Here is a 20,950-nt window from a genome sequence, read left to right as displayed (position 1 = left end):
TTCGGAAGTCTTTGGTAACCTGAAACTGTGAAGAGTTGCTTGAATGACAAATGGAATTAAATTTGTTGGACATCTAGGTCTTAACCAAGTGGGATAAAATGCTAGAGCGTTGGCTGCTGGAACTGGGTTTGTGCTTTTGAAATCTGCTGGTGAACACGTTCTGTGCTTAACTGATTGATAAATTTGCCATCTAAAGAATTCTGTTGTAATAACTCACAATTGGTTTATATTTAGTCTTCGGTAGAGGTTAAGGTATTTCTAAGAGTACAAAATTCTGTGTAATTAAGTGTAATTAAGACTGATGGAAATGAGAAAAGCAACTCTGTATGTAAAAAGTAGGAGATATGTAAAAGTTTGAATCTGAAGAGTGCCTGACTGTGTGAATGTGTCTGTATGGCTCCACCGCTTCTGCTACAGAGTCTGAGTGGGCTGCACTCTGAGTCTCACAGGGTGTCATATGGCATAAAGGTCATCTACTCCACGGAGTAGCCTGGTCCGGGGTTTATATGGACAGACCTTAGCTAAGACGCTCCTAAGTTCCCGCGAGGGATGCGAGCAGGACAGCATCTGAAAGATCCCCTTCCCTTTGTCTGAGACATCATTCATGATGGGAGGGAAACCTAGTAAACTCATTATCTGCATATTAAAAAAAAAAAAAAAGACACTGGTATAGAAAAGCTGGTTTTCTCTCTGTTTAAAAAGACAAAATTTTCTTAAGTTAATTGATCTGTTATTGTTTTCTCTTTGCCTGCCCAGAAAATTCAGTTTCTATGTTTTGTTTTATCAGGTGTTTAACATCCCTAATTATATTTAGGCATGTGTTTTAAAACGTTCTAAGGTTTTAGCAATTGTTGACAAGATTTAAACCAATGATAAACCTTGGGTTACATTTGGGAAAATGCTATGCATTTCCTAAAGTTTTAATATGTTGATAGATCATCACTTGATATTGTGATTATGGAAATGTTACATGTCACAGAAGTAACCTGATTTTCTTGCCAATTACATTGTAAATTCTCATCTCACCAGCTCTTTACCATATCTATTCTGAGTTTTTGTCATTTGTAATTGTTTTAATTCTCTTGTAAGATAAATTCTGTCTCAAAGAAAGTTCATATGGGAAGAATTTCAGGACAAATACAGGTCTTTGATATGTTAAAATACTGGAACTGAAATGGGTAGGAATTTACAGAGGTAAAAGCTGCATTCGGACTAAACCAGAATTATTAACATGGGACTAGGTGAACTGAAGGATTGTAATGTTGTATCTCTTGATGTTTTTGTCTTATGTTTGCTCTTCCAGATTAGGGAAACTTTTTCTTAAGTTATCTGTAACTTACAGAGATAAAAATTTAGTCATTTGTAAACAAATCAAGGTATTCAACTCTTTCTCTCTATCTGAACCCTCTGAAACCAAAAGGTCTCAGCAAGTATTCTTGCCCATGGCAATCAGTCATTTGCATAAGTTCAATGAGAATCTGTTCTCCTTGTAACAGGACACCATTGGAAACACTGGTTATTCTACCATGGCTTTGACTGGAATGTCATATTTGAAAAGACTCAGATATGACTAGACAGCTTAAAGGAACTAAGGTGGACTTTATAAAACCTGGAACTGTAAAGCCCTTTGGAACTGTTGCCTTGCTTACAGAATTCCCAGCAGCCTCACCAGATGAGTAAAGGATGTTACTTCCTGGCAGGTGCAGGAACCTCAGGATTCTTTGAGGGCCTCAGGAAGAGGAATTCGCCCAAATTGACAGGTATTGCAGGCATGTCTGATGGTAAGTATGTAGCTTGGCTTCTGGCCTGGAGAGGCTATCATAAGTTCAACCTAGAGATTCCTTATGAGAAGTTCCAGCAGAGCAGATTCTAAAAGATTTATATGATTCCTCACTGTTCTTGCTGAGCTTATGTAAATAATTAGGCCAAGCTTGTTAAAAATGGACTTGTTTTTCAAATAAATTAGTCCTGATTTGGCTATCTCTGAAAACGAGGGTTATTTTAGAGAGAAAAATTATATTTTACTAAGACACCTTTATGGATGTTAAATTCTAGATTTGATTGTCCTTAAATGTTTGTTTACTTAAGCTAGACAACTTGAGCTAAACTTCAGGGAAGTTGCATGATAGCTCATTTAGACGATATTGCTTGGCCAGTCAGTCAGCCCCAGATATAGAAAACTTCAGAAAATTGAAGGACTTGAAGGGAAGAATCTGACTGAGTTAGTGGGAATAGCAGAAAAAGTGTTTAACAACAGGGATGCACAAGAGGATGAAAAACAGACAAAAAACTTTAAGGTTTTGGCATTACATGAGGCTGGGAGGAGACAGGTAGGGGATAGTAAATGGAAGGAAAAGCCTAAGCACAGAGAAAGCAGGTGGGAAGACTTATATTCAGATCAGTGTGCTTGCTGTAAAGAAAAATGACATTGGGCCAGGAAGTGCCCCAAAAGGAAGACAGCAATGCTTGCCACCAGAGACTGAAGGGGCCATGGTTCAGAGCCCCTCCCCGAACCTCGGGTAAAAATTGAAGTGGAGGGGAAATCAGTTGATTTTCTGATGGACACGGGAGCCCAATTTTCATCATTACTTAAACTTTTGGGAAAACTATCTGGAGAGGAAGTTTGGGTACAAGGAGCAAATGGCACAGAGAGACATAAATGGACAAAAGAAAGGACTTTAAATTTGGCCTCAGCAGTAGTTAAACATTGATTTTTGGTCCTCCCTAATGCCCCATATAACTTGATGGGAAGAGATCTCCTCCATAAGTTAAGAGCTGGCATTTAGTTCTCCGAAGGAGGCATGACTGTAACCTTGAGACAACCCACTGTACAAGTGCTTATGGCAGCAGTAGATGAATACCTCCTTTACGAACCAGTCTCAAAACCAGAGGAGACAAAGGGGGGGGGAAGCCTTCCCCAAATCCTACAGGATGAATTTCCCCAGGTCTGGGCAGAAGGGAAGCCCCCTGGCTTGGCCAAGGAACAACCTCCAGTGGTGGTACAATTAAAGGCGACAGCTACAGCTCTTTGCATTTGGCAGTACCCCCTTCCCCAGGAAGCAAAGGAATAGATCAGAAAACACATTAACCGCCTCCAAGGAGACAGGATCTTAGTTCCTTGCAAATCTCCATGGAACACACCTTTGCTGCCCATCAAAAAGGCCGAGACTGGGGAGTACCGACCCGTCCAGGACTTGCGGGAAGTTAATAAACGGGTTGAAGATATCCACCCGACGGTGCCTACCCCCATACCCTACTCTCCCTCCTGGGCCCCAAAAGAACTGTGTATACCGTCTTAGATCTCAAGGATGCATTTTTCTGCATATCTTTAGCAAGGGTATCTCAGCCCCTTTTTGCTTTTGAGTGGTCTGACCACAGGAAGGATTCCAAGGCCAGCTCACCTGGACAAGACTTCCCCAAGGGTTCAAGAATTCACCCACTATCTTTGACGAGGCCTTACATGAGGATTTGCATGAATACAGAACCTCCAACCCAGGAGTCACTCTGTTACAGTATGTTGATGACTTGCTGATAGTCGCTGAGGACTATGAGTCATGTTTGTGGGGGATGAGAGCTCTCTTACAGACTCTGCAGGACAAAGGATATCAGGTGTCAGCGAAGAAAGCACAGCTCTGTCAGAACCATGGCACTTATCTAGGCTTTGATCTCCACGAGGGAGTGTGTTCACTGTCTGAGTCCAGGAAACAGGTAATCACCTGATACCCCCATCCCACCACGTCCCGACAAGTGAGGGAGTTTCTTGGGACGGTGGGCTACGGTAGGCTGTGGATACCTTGGTTTGTGAAGATTGCCCGACCTCTCTACGAACTGGCAAAAGGGGGACTCACTATGATAGAGTGGACAGCTGAGGCAGAAGGAGCATTTCAGGAATTACAAACAGCCTTACTGAGTGCCCCAGCATTGGCCATCCCAGATGTTACCAAGCTCTTCCACTTGTATGTGGATGAAAAAGCAGTGGTGGCTAAAGGAGTTTTGACTCAGACTCTGGGGCCTTGGCAAAGGCCAGTAGCCTATCTTAGCAAGAAACTAGATCCAGTAGCAGCTGAGTTCCCCCCTTGCCTCCACATAATTGCTGCAACGGCCCTCCTGGTCAAGGATGCAAGTAAATTGACTTTGGGTCAAAATCTCATTTTGACCACCACCCACGCTATTGAGGGCCTTCTCCGGACTCCACCCGACTAATGGATGATGAACACCCGAGTGACAGGGTATCAGGCCCTCCTCCTCAATGAACCAAGAGTGACCTTCCAGCTCCTTGTGTTGCTAAATCCAGCCACACTGATGCCAGAGGAGCTGGCTGACCATCCAAACAATTGTGAGGAGGTCCTATCCCAAGTCACAGGATATAAGGCTGGATCTCAGAGACACTCCCCTCCCGGATGCTGAGATGACTCTGTTCACAGATGGGAGTAGCTACATGTTCGATGGAAAGAGGTATGCGGGGGCTGCAATAGTTTCTCCTGAGCAGGAACTCTGCACAGCAGCCCTTCCACATGGAACTTCAGCACAAAAAGTGGAACTGATTGCACTCACCAAGGTGCTGCAGATGGCCAAATGTAAAACCGCCAATATCTATACGGACATCAGATATGCCTTTGCTTCTCTCCATATACATGAGGCTATTTATTAAAAAAGGGGCCTATTAACAACAGAAGAAAAAGGAATTAAAAGCAGAGGAGAAATATTGGCTCCTCTAGGCTATTTGGGACCCAAAAGAGGTGGCTGTTATGCACTGCCTGGGACACCAAAAGGGGACTGATCTGATTTTAAAAGGAAACCACTTAGCAGATCAAGCTGCAAAGCAAGCAGCCAGAGAAACAGTGCAAGAACTGGTTACACTCCCGGATCCAGCCCTACCAGAAAAACCGAACTATTCAGAAGAAAATTTGAAGTATTTACAGAAATGGGTTAAATTGGACTATGAAGGGGACTGGGCTAAGACTAAGGCAGAAAAAATAATTCTTCCTCAAAGACTAGGTAAGAAGTTAGTAGACCAGATACATCAGGGTACTCATTTGGGGTCACGCAAACTCAAGGAACTTAAAGGCAAGCAATTCCAGGTTTCTAAATTAGGGCATATGGTTCAGGATATAGTTGATAGATGTGCTCGATGCCAGGCAGTTAATGTGGGAGGAACTAGAATGGGAAGAGGGAAAAGAGAAAGAGGTAAGGAACCAGGAATTTATGGGGAAATAGATTTTACAGAAATGAAACCTGGAAAATATGGGCACAAGTATATGTTAGTTTTCCAAAAACTAACCTTTTCAGGCTGGGTAGAGGCTTTTTCCACCAAACATGAGACGGCAGGAGTGGTAGGCAAAAAGGCTAGTAGAAGAAATAATTCCTAGGTTTGGGCTGCCTCTCGCAATTGGGTCAGACAATGGCCCTGCATTTGTGAGCTCAGTCTCACAGACATTGGCCAAGGCCGTGGGCACTAATTTGAAACTATATTTTGCCTACCAGCCCCAGAGTTCTGGACAAAGTAGAGAGAAGGAACCAGACTCTTAAAGAGACCTTTACAAAGCTAATTCTGGAGACTAGCAGTGGATTGGTGGATCTCCATCTTTTCACCCTCCTCAGGGCACAATGTACACCCTATTTAAACAAGGTGACTCCATTTGAAATAATGTTTGGGAGACCCTCCCTCCCCCGGCTGCTCTGTCCTCGAGTACAAGAGGTTGCCCTAGCAGAAATGACTGATCAGTCTGTACTCCAGTCACTGTGGGCATTACAGTCTGTCTTTAAAAAAAAGCCCATGCAGGGATCCGAACTGCCCACACTGGGACAGAGACAGTGGTGGAACCACATCCTTAACAACCTGGGGACTTAGTTTGGATACATCACTATCAAGTGGGGAACTTGGAGCCTCGCTGGAAGGGACCATTTATTGTTATCCTGACCACCCCCATGGCAATAAAAGTAGAAGGTATTATGGCTTGGGTTCACATGGGTCACGTCAAACAAGCCGAGGACGAAGACGGCCCCCAGAGGTGGAAGCCTTAGCCAATGGATCCCGCTGACCATGGACTAAAGCTAACACTCAAAAGACTATGAGTTTATTGTTGCTACTATTGTTACCTGTTTATGTAAAGTATAGGTAGGAAATTAGATGAAGGAAATTAGGAAAAAAATGAAAAAGGTTATACAAAGCTCTAAATGGCTAACTCATCAGCCAACTGTGCACTAGTGTCATTTGTACAAAAGAAAACTAGAGCAATAAAAATGTTAGACTTACATGCTCAATATAACCCCTTACAACCAGAGAACATAGAACTGGCCGAAAAGTCAAGGATTTGACTAATCTCCCAAAAAGGAGGGGGAATGTAAGGGCCTACTTAATCAGAGGGAGCCATTTTGTTGCAGTAAAGTTAGATTAACCCTATGCAGTAAACTTAGATTGACCCCGCCCTTCCCAGAGGAACTTACTTGCAAAGCCTAGATACAAGGGCAGGTCAGGCCAGGTGAAGACATCCAATCAGTAGGGCACGCATATATCTACTAGGGGGTAAATTGAAATTCAATGGGCCACCCATGTGTTACCTGTGAGTGGTAGGCTTAGCATGACTGTGCAGTGTTCTCTGCGTATTGCAATCTCATTGGCCACCTGTGTATAGCTCGGCTAAACTACTTCTATAAAAGTTAGTCTGTGAGGCTGGGAGGGGTCTCCTCTTTGCAAGAGATGGCCCTGACCAGTCAGTATGATTCTCGATGCTTGGCGTGAAATAAAGCTTTGCTTGACCTTCGCTTTGTATCAGTCTCGCTCCTTTGATTATGGACTCTAACACAAGTAAGAGAATGGTGTATATTTCAAAAAAAGCACCTTGTCCCTATTCCCATTTGACAAGAAAAATGAAGAGGTAGATTTTTCTGGGATATCCTTGTTCAAATTTCCTTTTATTGTCCTGAAATCCTAATACTCATCATGTTTAATTCTTCCTCCTTTGGGGAAAAAAAAGAGATGGAAATAATATGACTGTAATTTATTGTTTTCAAATATGTCAGATCTGACCACCTTTTTAAGAGTTCCTGTAAGAAATCTTTGCCCAAAATTTGTACAAACTTGCTATCTCTGTTAAAAAAAAAAAAATCAAGAAATTGTTCCTTACTGAACTCTTCTCAAATGATATCAAGGAACTATGGCTAAATGTCAAAGCTGGAAATCATTTCTCCTCCTAGAGAGTTTAGAAAGGCCTTATAATATTTGTCCTTTTTTTCAAGCAGAATGTGGGTCTGAGTGAGACCTTCTGTGTCCTACCAACCTCAAAGTTTGTTAAGGACAGAAGTCCAAATTTGGACAGAAGTCCACCAACAGAGCTCTAAAACTAATTTTGTAACATATGAATCATGTCCACAGCTATTTTAAATATAACAAATAAACATATATACAAAACTTTAATATGTATATACTTTTTTTTTTTACTGATCAGTATGATTCTTGGTTCTGAAACTTTTGCATATTATATTTGTAATGTGCAACATCAGCCCCATGAGAGAGAAACACTTCAGTGAAGGACATTGAAGGGGCGCCTGGGTGCCTAGCCAGTTAGGCATACACCTTCAGCTCAGGTCATAAGCCCCATGAGCCCAGCATGGGGCTCAGTGCAAGGCTGCTTCTCCCTCTGCCTGCTGCTCCCCCTGCTTGTGCGTGCTCTCTCTCTCTCTCACTCTCTCTCTCTGACATGTAAATAAATAAAATCTTAAAAAGAAAATTAAGTAAGCCAAAGAAACGAAATTCAAACTAGGTAAAGCCATGTGTAAGATAAGATTTTTTTTTTGAAATCTTTCTCAGCATGCTGAAGCTTCCAGCTCCTAGACAGTAATACATGTTCCCCTTGCCAGAATCCCAAGAGTATGTCTCCCCTCTTGTGCATAAGAATTTCTAGAATTACATTTATGTGCCAACAATGTGGAGTGAACCTGGCTGGCGTACTCATAATGACCAAATTGTATTGATCTTACTTTAATCCATTACATTGCTCCACTATTAGCTTGAATAAATGATGTGTTTGCTTTCTAGACATTACCAACTTCTAATCTATATGGAATAATCCACGGGTGCATTCCTTTCAGGTAGATAACAATTTATCTGGAATATAATCTTTATATATTTACATAACATCTTTAAATATAATCTTACATATCTGGATCCTTCAAAGTAGACCAAAGACCAAATTGGGTCTGCAAGGCTGAATTATAATTGTGGGATCATACAATGCTCACAACTGATGGTCCATGACCCCTGTCTTCTGGGATCAGAATCCAGTGTGGTTCCTGATCAATTTGAACAAAAGAAGAGTTCCCCTCAGTGAACTGGAGGGGCCCTCTGAAAAACCTGTACTGTCTGCTCATACTTCCATGATGTTCAGACCCTTGAGAACTGTGAGGATCCCTCCACCCTGGCAGAAATTCACTGTCTTGCATTCGCTACCTGAGCAGACAGTTGAAGCTGTGAAGCTGAAACCATCCAGTTACCTCCCCCCTTCCTGCCCAAAGGGGTTGGGGGAGAAGGTCCAAGAAGTGCCCAGAGAAGGAAAGGAAGATTTTGTAGAGACCAGAGGACAGGGTAATGGGAACAGGGTCCCCCACAGTAGTGGGGATATAGTGTTGACATCCAGGCCCCTGGAGACCAGTGGACTGCTCAGTTCCGATCAAGGCAGCCCTGCACCTGGGGACCAACCTCCCAATCCCTCAGGAGACAGCTTCGGAGGAAACACTCAGATACCTCGGGTGAGCTCCCCCTCTGAAAGACCTGTTGTCACCTCAGAGGGCTCTGCTGGTTATGTTCCTCTTCAGAAGCCTAATACAGATGCAGCAGTGCTCTCCGACCCAAGCCCAGGCTGCCCCTTGCTGCAGGGGAGATTAACACAAGAAGTGGTGGCTGAAAATCATCAGCCTAGCCAGAGCACACCAGACCTCTTGAGGAAGGTGAGAGAGGTGGATAAGCCTTCAGGCATGCCATCAGAGTACTCTTCCAGTATCTGCCACCAGTAGGCCCTCCAAAAGGAAAATATCCATGCCACTTTTTGTGCCTCTGCCATCAGCAATGCCATTACAATGGGGCAGAGGAGAGTTGCCCCCACCTCCTAAGCTTCCTTGCATAGCTTTTGACAGAAACCTGGGCATTCTGGACAATACCAAGGGGCAGGGGAAGAAGATCTTGGAGGGCGGAGCAGAGATTCTGGCAGACGACGGGGCCACTCAACCTGCCCCTTCCTTCCCCCTACTTGCCTCAAAGACTACAGACTCCCTGCCCCCGGCCATTCACACATCACAGGTCCCTGGTCCTACCACCGACTTGGCTGACCAATATGCCAGGCCCCCAATCCTATCTGTCCCTCCAACCTCCCCAACAGAGACTACTGATCAGGGAACAGCATCTGGAGCTCCAAACTCTCCCACTCTGGCTGTTCCTACTGGCTCTCCTCCCCCTGGGGAAATTCCACTTAAGAAGGAAGACCCTCTTCAACCAGTTATCAATACAACACCTACTTCCGACCCCCCGACTCCTCCTAACACCTCAACCGTCTCATCACAGCTGCCCTCCTGCAAAGGAGAATCCCCAACTCCTATGTGTGTAGATCACCTCCCCCTTTTTCCACCCTCCCCTTCCAATCCCTCCCCCAAATAGTCTTATTATTTTTGTTCTGGCTATAACAACTCAGCCAGTTTCTTCTGCTGTCACAGCAAAGGCATCGGCAAATTTGACATCTGATCATACATCAAATTCTAAGGTCATTGACATGGACACAACTCCTCCTTCTCAAGGGATCACTTTCAGATCTCCCCCAGGTCCCGGGGTGAGCTCTCCTTGATTATCCCAGGGCCATTGCAATAGGATGCCAAAGTGCCCTGGAAAGACTCTCGCCTCTTCCATCCCATCAAAATTGATGGCCACCTGCCCCAACATCACCCCTCAGCCCACACAGGGGACACTTGCTGGGCAACAGCAGACAGCCGTTCTCCCCAGTGCTGGCATTCCCACTGGCTTACTGGTGAATTCTGGAACCATCACTGTTCCAGTAGGCAGCACCTCTGCAAACTACAGCCATTGCTCTAACCCTGATGCAATGGATACCACACTTCCCTCACAGGCCGTTTTCTTTCATTCTCTGCCTCAGTCCAAGGCAAACCACTTACCATTCTACAACACACCACCCAGTAGCAGCACTGCTGTGGCCCATAACTCCACCAATTTACCTGCCAAGTCAGCCATCACACCAATATCAATTTCTAACCACTCTGTCCCAGGAATCACCTCTCAGCCCATATCTGGGAACCAAAATGGGAAGCAGCCTGGTAATTCCTACCAGTTGGGAAAACCAGTAGCCCCAACACAAGCCATAGGCCCAACTGTCTCTATAGCCCAACCATCCAAAGATGGCAGAAAGCAAGCAGGCATTGCGGCCTCTGCATTTGGCACCACTGTCAAAAAACAGAAGGCCTTTTGTTCCAAGACAAGTATTCTCCCCAGTGGCATATCTACCGCTAGTGGCCGTGCAGTTGCCGCTGGGATACTCAGTGCCAGGGTCAGTAGCTCCCTGATTACACTTACTACTCTAGCCCCACATGTGTTAACAGGACCTGCAGCCCCCATGGACGGTAGGAGCTTTGGGTTTGGGGTCTCTATCCCAGGCCCCGCTCGCTCACAGGTACCCGGAACATCCAAATATGGGGCAGGGCTGCAGGGGGCACCCAGCACCACTTCCGCTCCTCCTTTTGGTCAGACAACTCAGGCTGTGTCTCAAAACAATATGGCTGCTGCTGTAGGAGGGGCAAGTCCTGTCCCAGTATTTGGACAGGCTTCCAATTCCACTTTAAACCCGGGTACCCAGGGCCAACCCATCCAAAATGTGGGTGGGAAACCACAATACTATTTCAACTGTTGGAGGCGCTAGTGGGCCCAGTACCCTTAAGGGTACCCAGGGATCATCCAAACAAAGAAAAACTTCTCCAGGTGGAAAACCAACCACCAAAGGCAAGAGAAATGAGTTAAAAGACATGTCTACTTCCACCTTAAATCCAAGCACCAAAAGCCAACCTGCCCAAAGCAGGGGTGGTCCGATTATGGGAAAGGACAACACTGCTCCCACCATCAGAGGCTGCAGTGTGTCTGTTACCTTCAAGTGCATCCATGGCTCATCCAAACAAAGAAAACCAGGGGAAAGAGCTTCCACCTCAGAAGAGAGAAATACATCAAGAGATGTGTATGTTTTGCCCTTAAATCTGGGTACTAGGGGCTGACCTGCCAAAAGCACAGACAGTACCTCTAAGGGACAGGACAACGCTGCTCCCACCATCAGAGGCTATAGTGTGCCTGTCACTGTCAAGTGCATCCAGGGCAACCCAAACAAAGAAAACCCTCAAGTGAAAGACCTACCACCTCAGAAAAGAGAAATACGTTGAAAGACATGTGTGTTTCGCCCTAAAATCCAAGCATTAGGGGCCAACCTGCCGAAAGCACAGGCAGTACAACCATGGGAAAGGACAATGCTGCTCCCACCATTGCAGCCTCTGGTGTCCCCATGACGCAGACCTGCACCCAGAGCTCACCCAAACAAAAACACCCCGCTCTGGGTGGAAAAGCCACTGCAAAAGGGAAGAGAAATGTGTCAAAAAATGTATGTGTTTACCCCTTACAGAACACCGGGGGCTCGCCTGGCCACACGACCACTGTTGTAATTACAAGTACAAACACCAACTCTGTGCTTCAACCCACTACCAGTTCCCTCTTTCCTCCAAGCACCTGTGGCGCACCTGCCCAGAATACAGGTGGTTTAAAGGAAGGGAACACCGTCATTCCAAAGACTGGAAAATCTGGTATTCCTGCTTTACACCAGGATAACTCTGGCACACCTGATGCAAACACTGGTGGTACAGATGAAGACGACATCGTAGCTATGATGGCGGCCCTTTATATCAGCAAGCACCCTCAGAAGACTTGGCACTGACACAGGTGGTGCTAGGGGAATCAGCACCCCATCTACTAATGACTGGGAACACTAAAGGTCTCCCACTCACACAGACCACATGGAGCGCCACCAACCACAGAACTGATGGTGCAATGGGGGGGGGGGTCGTGCCATGAAATTTTAGAAATCTCTGCTCGGAACAGGTAGGCCTGCCCCTAGTCAGAGTACTCCTCTGACTTTGGAGAAACCAGTAATGTGTTTGGAGGGTTCTGGCCTACTGTTCCTGTGCCCTGGACGTAACCGAGTCACCTTCATAAACTGCCCAGGGCTTCATAGGAAACTACCAAGTTCCTTTCTTTTGTGACATGAGTCTCAACAAATATGGGACATACATTCCTCTGCACATTGTATGTGACAGTAAATGGACTTTGCTGTGCTATAAAGGGGCTCAGCCCCTGCAAGTTAAACTAAACCTATTCTATTTCTGTAAGTCAGAAGGAAACAGCCTTTGGGGGTGTATATTTTGGAAGGTGAGGGGCACCTGGGCCCAGTTAAGAACTACACCAGATTCGAGAAGTTCCAGATATAGTTCCAGAATAGAAGAAAGCTGCATGCATCATCAACAGTGCGTGTCTCCACTGGCTTGACGTTAACTTGGCTGACCAAAGCTCTGAGCCAGTTTTGCCTCGTCCTGCAAATGGCAGGATGCCGTCTGCTGTCTGCTGTCTGCAAAAGTTCCTTGCCCCATACCTACTTGCCTCAATGGACCCTTATCTTTACCAAATTGAATACTATATCTATAAAACATTATTCTTATTAATCTGCTTTTGCTCATGTGCCTTTTTGTCTCAACAGTGGAGAAAGAATTAACCTACATGAGTGGTGATGGGCTGAACGAGAATTAACTATGTAAAATTTTCCGTGTATCGGGATCTAGGATGTGGAAATAGCCAGGCTGCTAGTGCTGACTCCTGAAATCTGCATTTTGAGTGTAAGGGGTGACAATCCAGGAGGAAATAAGCGGCGAGATAACCCCTGATGTGTCAAAGGAAGCCACTCTATGATTTTAGTTTTTAAACATGTTTAAATGTTTTCTTATGTGCCTTCTTATTTAATTTAGACTGAGGCCAGTCATTCTTTTATGTTCCCTCTTCACCCAGAGAGGACAGATTTGAACCTAGAGGAACAAAGGGAGTAAAAGTGGGTGCCTGCACTGTAGTTGTAAAACTCAGTCTACTTAGAATTTACCACTGCGGCTTAAATGCAGTAGAAAAGGTCCTGTTCAATCATCAGCCCAGCTCAGATCTAAATCTCTATAAGGCATCAAATTGCATGTTACAACTGTGCCCAATTCTTACTGACTCTAAACTTTTAAACTTTTCTGGATCTCCATGAAACTTAATAAAGGCAAGATTCCTGACTTTGTGGAGCCTTCATTTTAGCTGGAGGGGAGAAAAATACAGGTATGTAAGTTATCTGGTAGATTAGCCAGTTACAAATGCTGTGGAGAATAAAGAACATCGAGATTATAGGCAGTGGACAGGATAAGTTTCCCTAAGTGGAATTTGAACAGGCTAGAGGGAGGTGAATGAATCAAATATCTGAGCGGAAAGCATTCCAGATGATGAGGAGGATCACTGCAAGGCCAGAGGGAGGGGTACCTGATACCCTCTGGAAACAGTTATAGATTAATGTGGCTGGCATAGAATCAGCAAAGGGAGGAAAGAGAGGAGGAAAGAGATGTGGGTTGAATTCCCTGCACCATTTATTGGTTGTGCAATGACAAATGGTAGCCCCAAGCTTCAAGTGTCTCAGCAAACTCATTGCCTTTTTTCCCCCATGGCCTATTTACCTTGCAATATTTTTGGAAGGCTAAAATAAGGTAAGGAAGTAATTTGTAAACCATGCCGTTATTCTTCTCTAAGGAAGGACAGATGCACAGGTGATAGGTAGGTAGGTAAGTAGATAGACACCCAAAGAGATGGATGGAGATAGGATATATACATACATATCCATGCTTAATGAGTTCCTTAGGCAATAGTGTTTTAGTTGCCTTCACCAGGTAATTCAAATAGGAGATCCCATTTTAACAGGAGCATAAAAGTTCTTACTTTTATGAAGTAAACACGTGGGAAAATATGATAACCGAGCTTAAAAATGCACAGCACTAAGTCTAGTGCAACATTTATGAGATTAGCTCTGTAAAAACAAAGAACACCAGCACACAGAGGCTGCCGGACCCCTCCAGGCACCCTGCTGCCTGATTCATTTACTCTATGTTGTTTATTACAGTTCCAGAGGATCAAAGCTCCTGCTCCCTGACTGCAAAGAATCTCCTGCCCTTTGTAGTCAGAACTGCCTCTCAGAAGTAGGGTTGAGCGGGTATAGCTCAGTGGTAGAGCATTTGACTGCAGAAGTAGGGTTGAAATCCAGTTTGCTTCTAATAGTCCTGTACCCTCTCTCAGCCATGTCTGGTAATGTTATCAGGGACAACTTTTAAAAATTCGTACTTTTTGACTTTTTTTTTTCTTTAAAGCCTTCAAGCTAAAAGTAATATTCTGATAAGGCAAACATTTAAATCTGTGAGAGAGGCAAAGATGATTCTGAATTTCATATTTTGATGCACCAAAAGAGCAGAAGCAATTTCTTAAACAGACATTTTCTTTTATTTTTATGAAAATAATATATAAGCATAATAGCAACTTGAATAATATTGAAATGCAAAACTTCTCTCTCAAGCTCCTCTCTCCAGAGACAGGTTTTTGCTACTTTGATGTCACCTCCATGATTCTAAACATCGTGCCTATTCTGCTGCCTAATGTACCCATTTTAGCTAATGTTTTTACCACCCTAACATGTTGAAGATAAATTCCACTCCCACTGTTTTCTCTCCCTCTTCCTTTCCAACACCTCATATTCAATTAATTTCGCTGTTTCTGTTTTGTAAGTAACTTAACGTACATTTGCTGGCTTTATTGGTGAGGGAAGTGATAGCACAGGGCTAAAAGCTCTGGTTCCGGTGATGGGCCACTTGAATTAGAATCACATCCTACCTTATGGGGTTACATGTGATAAGCAAATAATAATGCACTCGCAGCCTTTAGAGAGTGACACACAGGAGAGCTCAAGAAATAGTAGCTATTATTTATTTTTTACATCATTAACTTACAACCTAATCTCATGATTTTCTCTGTGCATGAGACTCTGTCCCATAAGCTGCTCTGCCTTGCCTTACCCCTTGTACAATTCACTTTCTGTCAATAACATGTTTACTTTTGTTTGTGCTGGTAGCATTTACATTTTGCCATACAATTATAGCAAAGTGTTCTGTTTTATCCAAAGCTTGGCTGTAAGTGTTGAAAACCAATAAACTGTATTGAGTAAGTATTGCTTAGTCCTAGAGAAAACAGTGTGGTAGGATTGTATTTTCTACTCTGTCATTATGGTGCTTCTACTCATCTTTGGCAACCACTGTTTAAAATCATGCTATATACATTTTTAAAGATTTTATTTGACAGAGAGAGAGAGAGAGAGAGAGAGAGAGTGTGTCCAAGTAGGGGGAGGGGCAGAGGGAGGAGGAGAAGCAGGCTCCCCGCTGAGCAGGGAGCCTCATGTGGGGCTCAATCCCAGGAACCTGTGATCATGACCTGAGCTGAAAGCAGACACTTAACTGAACGAGCCACTCAGACACCCCTTAAAATCATGCCCTTTTTAGTTAGCTTTATACTTCAGTTATTATTCTCTCCTATATAGATTTCTAATTATTTTTCCTAAAATTTTAATTTCTTCCCTCTTTTTTATCCTTGCACTATTTGCACATTAATATTTTCAAACTCGGTAGTATTTACTTGGTTGGGTCCCTTCCATTCCTAGAACCATTGCCCCTCCCCTTCTCAGTTTGGAAGCTACAAGACCAAAGCAAGGATATGATCCTAGGAGAAAGCCAAAAGGGCCACTCAAACTGGTTTTAAGCTAAGCCAGAAATGCTGACTAATCACTAATTATGAAAAATGCATAATTCTGGCCCACCACCCTAATTTTGTAGTTTTGTGGCAGAAACAACAATCTGGATTTCAACCAGTACTTGAGCTAATTATGACGCAAACAGTCCATTTTCCATATTGTACCAAATACTGGGTTAGGCCTTAAGTGAGAGCTCACCAAAGGCCCCATACATTTTATAAGATTAAAAATTGTGTATAGCATTTTGGGCAACAACTCTGGTCAGTAATAAGCAAAATATTTTCCTCACATATATTTCTCAAGAATGAAAAGGTAGCTTGAAAAAAAAAATTCAGTGGTTCCTACTCACAGGTCTGCATCATTCATGACGTAAATATTTTCATTTTAGAGTCCTAGAAAATACCTGGGTGTGATGAGCCTGCAGGGGCCCTTCCTGACCTAATCACTGCTGCGATCCTGGAGTGATGTGATGTAACCAGGCTTCCCCACAGCAGACTATAGTTCCCTGAGATAAAGCTGAAAATGTTCTTTTCAGCAGTCCCCAAGACAAGAGTGTTGTCCTCAGATACCCCTTCGAAATAGGAAAACTGAGGCTGGCAGAACCAAATAGATACTAAGAATAGAGCCATGACATGGATCTCCTGATTTTGTCTGAGGCTACAGGTGTGAGGAGGGCAACCAAACCAAGACAAAAGCACGCCTGAAAAATTGTCTCTGATATGAATAGTGTCTTTGTGTTAAGTCCATGCTAAGTTTGACTTCAGAGGCTTAGAAGTAGATTTTCATAAAATGGAGGACAAATGAAAGTTTACGGGTAAGAGATGGGCGTGGGAGGCCTTGGGGTAAAGGGTTTAAAATGGAAGTTCAGTTTCTAGTTTTCCATTGGGCTAATTCAGGCTGTCACATAGAAATTTGGAAACACTGGCTATGGTGAAATACCTAAGTTAGCCACATGGACAATCAAAAAATATTTTTCCAAGGCACCTGGGTGGCTCAGTCAGTTAAGTGCCTGCCTTTGGCTCAGGTCATGATCCCGGAGTCCTGGATTGAGTCCTGCATCGCCTCCCTGCTCAGCAGGGAGTCTGATTCTCTCTCTCTGTCCCACCTCACTCATGTTCTTTGTCTCTCAAATAAATAAATAAAATTTAAAAAGATATTTTTTTGGATAGAGATATCTTTCTGTTTCCCTTGAAAAGAATTTCATTGATTTCACCAAATATCTCAAAGTCACGACAGGAAGTTGAGAAAGTTCTATGCTTGGAATTTGCATTTATCATTGTTAACAAGCACATTTGTAGTGCTGACACAATGCTAAGAACTATCCTAAATAATTAACAGATATTAACTCACTGAATCCTTGTAACAGCAACCCTAGGTGCACCTAGTTGGCTCAGTGGGTTAAGCCTCTGCCTTCAGCTCAGGTCCTGGGATCAAGTCCCATATTGGGCCCCTTGCTCAGCGGGGAGCCTGCTTCTCCCTCTCCCTATCTTGCTCATGTATTCTCTCTCTCTCTGTCAAATAAGTAAATAAAATCTTGAAAAAAAAAAAAAGAAAAGAAATGACTACATCCTAAATCTTTACTGATTTCTCAAGAAAAGTTGAAATCTTGAATGTTATATCTGTGAATGCTGAAGTTGGGTTTTTCTTTCTTTTTCCTATGGAAGTGTTAGATGCTAAAATCAACAGGCATTTTCAGTTCAAGATGGCAGACTAGAAAAACATATCTACTTTCTATTCCTTTCAAAACCATATTTAGGGGCGCCTGGGTGGCTCGGTGGGTTGGGAACTCTGCCTTCAGCTTGGCTCATGATCCCATGGTCCTGGGATCGAGTTCCGCATTGGGCTCTCTGCTGAGTGGGGAACCTGCTTCCTCCTCTCTCTCTCTCTCTCTCTGCCTGACTCTCTGCCTACTTGTGGGCTCTGTCTGTCAAATAAATAAATAAAATCTTAAAAAAAAAAGAAACCATATTTAATCAAAGGATACAAACACCAAAATGAATACCAAAGCCAAGAGATTGTGGAAGTCATCAACCCCAGAAAGATTATGATGCATTTCTAGAAGGCAAAAAGTGAAATGTAGGAGTGATGGACAGAATGATCAAGACTACCCTGAGAAGGGGCTGCACAAAACCAGTTTACTTCTGCTGAGCATTGGTTATAGTAAAGAGAGAGATAAGAGGGGCTGAAAACAAGGAGACAAAAATCCAGAATAACAGTTCATTTAATAAGCTCCAAGGATCACTCAGTCTGCCCTCCATATTACTCTGTATGAATTACAATAGATTGTTGGTGAGCAAAATAAGGGAAAGGGAACGAGTGGTCAACCACAGGTTATTAGCTATAGTTCATTGTCATTACTACAAATTCCATCCAAGGCTGCCCACCCATGGCTTCGTTAACCGTAACTGAAGATTGCTGCTTTATAAATTGTCAAAGGGGGAGTAATCTTTCTGGCAATTTTATAAATAGCTGTTATTATTAAAATATTTTCATTAATGACTAAATTAATCATTTAAAAAATTTACCTTGACAATTCTATCTCAACATGTTTGCTTCTGCCAAGTCATAATATTATCTAAGAATAACAACTTTCCATCTAAATTATTTCATCTTACGAGGACAAGTGTAAGGGCCTACTTAATCAGAGGGAACCACATTTTGTTGTTTATGCAGTAAACTTAGATTGATCCTATGCAGTAAACTTAGATTGACCCTGCCCCTCCCAGAGGAACTTACTTGCAAAGCCCAGATACAAGGGCGGGTCAGGCTAGGTAGAGACATCCAATCAGTGGGGCACACATATATCTACTAGGGTGAATTGTAATTCAATTGGCTGCCTGCATGTGATCTAATATGACCGCGCAGTTTTCTCTGTGTATTGCAATCTCACTGGCCACCTGTGTATAGCCTGGCTAAACTACCTCTATAAAAGTTAGTCTATGAGGCTGGGAGGGGTCGCCTCTTTGCTAGAGAAGGCCCTGACTGGTCAGTTTGATTCTCTATGCTTGGCACAAAATAAAGCTTTGCTTGACCTTCGCTTTGTATTAGTCTCGCTCCTTTTTTTTTTTTTTCTTTTTTGCTCCTTTGATTACGGACCCTAACATTGAGGGTTCGTCCGGGATCAAACGACGAGAATTGAGCCAGCATCAGAGTTTCTGGGAAAGCCTCCGGAGGTAAGATCTTGGGATCCTGTCTGGTTGTGGAGCTCCAGGCTACAGCCCACTGGGGAGAAGCTGGATGCAGCCATGCTCCCCAGGGCTGGAGTAGATGTGGGGACGCCCCAGCCCTCCACTGGTAGATCAACGGCGGGTTTATGTCCCCCTGGGTGGTTGGGGGATTTGAGTCCCCCTAGACGGTCGGGGGGTTCAAGTCCCCCTGGGCAGACAGGGGGTTCAAGTCCCCCTGGGCGATCAAAAAAGTCCCCACCAGTGGCAGGTTAAGGGCTACTGGGCCTGTGGTTGTCTTTGTTTTGTCCTTTTGTTGTCTGTAGTGCTGTTTGTTGTGTTTACAGGGAACCAAGAAAGTCCCCATCAGCAGCAGGCTCTGGATGAGGATCACTGGGCCTGTAGTTGTCTTTGTCTCATCTTTTTGTTGTCTGTTGTGTTGTTTATTGTGTTTGGAGAAATGGGGCAAGCAGGGCGTAAGGGACCTGTGACACTCCTAAATCTTGTTCTCCAGCATTTCAAGGATTTTCAAGGTAAAGCCACCCAGTCAGGTGACAAGGTTTACCCGGGAAAACTAAAAATACTCTGCCAATTAGAGTGGTCCACTTTCTCCACAGGGTGGCCACTGGAAGGAACATTTTCCTTGGCTCAGATCTACTCTACCCAGAGTGATGTCTTTGATCTCCATCGAGACCAAATACCGTACATTGTGGCCTTGCAATATCTGATAGAGGAGCCACCGTCATGGCTCAAGGCTCACCTTCCCTTTGCTAACGAAACCATCTCTCTCCGTCTAAGGCAGGCCAGATCACCAAAACCAGAACAGAAAGATGAGGGGGAACCAGGGAAGAAGACCATTCAACCTCCCTTGGATGTGGAGGTTGTAGAATCTTGCCCCTCCCCTAATATGTCCCCTAAACCTGACTCTCGGTCCCAAGACAGACACCCTTACCAGTCCACCTCATATGGGGTCGGGGTCCACCTCTGGGACCACGAAGCAGAAAGACTGCCCTGATCTTCCTTTTTCCCCTACTCCCCCCTGCCTCCCTTTACCTCACCAATGCTGCCTCTCCATGAGGTTGTTCCACCGGATGGGAGAGGTCACCTCCACCTAACCTATAGCCCTTTCTCCTCTTCTGATATCTATAACTGGAAGGCCCAACACAAATTCTTTTCTGTCCACCCTCAGGATTTAATTAATCTCTTGGAGACTGTCTTTCTTACCCACCAGCACACTTGGGTGGATATTCAACAGCTCCTTATGGCTCTCTTTAACACAGAAGAGAGGGATCACATCATTTGAGAAACCCATAAGGTGATAAGTGAGAAACTTGGCGGGGACCTCAATCCCCAGTGGATGGAGGACTACTGCCCAAGGGAACACCCCAACTGGGGACCAAACTCTGATGAAGATAAGGAGAGCCAGGCCCTACTAGGAGGTCTCCATGCAGCTGCAAGGAGACCCATAAATTTATCTAAAATTAGTATGGTGAGTCAAGGTAAGAATGAGTCTCCAAGAGTTTTCCTAGAAAGGCTTATTGAAGCCTATAAAATGTATAGCCCGATTGAACCTGAAGAACCCAAAAATCAGAGGTTTGCAGTGAATTTTGCTTTTGCCATCAGCCAGCCGCATATATAAGGAGGAAACTTCAGAAAATTAAAGGATTTGAAGGGAAGAATCTGACTGAGTTAGTGGGAATAGCAGAAAAGGTGTTTAACAACAGGGATGCACAAAAGGATGAAAAACAGACAAAAAAACTGGTTAAAGTTTTGGCATTACATGAAGCGGGAAGGAGACAGGGGGAAAGAGGTCAATGGAAAAGGGAAAAGCAGGTAGGGGATGGTAAATGGAAGGAAAAGCCTAATACAGAGGAGGCAGGCTGGAAGACAGAT

The 20,950-nt window shown here is 44.0% G+C and overlaps 1 protein-coding gene across 1 annotated transcript; it reads left to right on the top strand.

Annotated features, from left to right (window-relative positions):
• The first annotated feature begins 7,817 nt into the window (after positions 1–7,817).
• On the top strand, positions 7,818–9,108 carry LOC131812904 (putative UPF0607 protein FLJ37424). The gene has a single exon (XM_059142877.1). It carries the CDS (start codon positions 8,254–8,256, stop codon positions 9,010–9,012), a length of 759 nt encoding a protein of 252 aa, XP_058998860.1. The 5' UTR covers positions 7,818–8,253; the 3' UTR covers positions 9,013–9,108.
• Positions 9,109–20,950: the final 11,842 nt, after the last annotated feature.

The sequence above is a fragment of the Mustela lutreola genome, chromosome 12 (assembly GCF_030435805.1).
Source record: "Mustela lutreola isolate mMusLut2 chromosome 12, mMusLut2.pri, whole genome shotgun sequence".
Taxonomy (NCBI): Eukaryota; Metazoa; Chordata; class Mammalia; order Carnivora; family Mustelidae; genus Mustela; species Mustela lutreola.
Note: the sequence above shows the minus strand (reverse complement) of the source record. Positions and strands in the feature narration are given on the sequence as shown.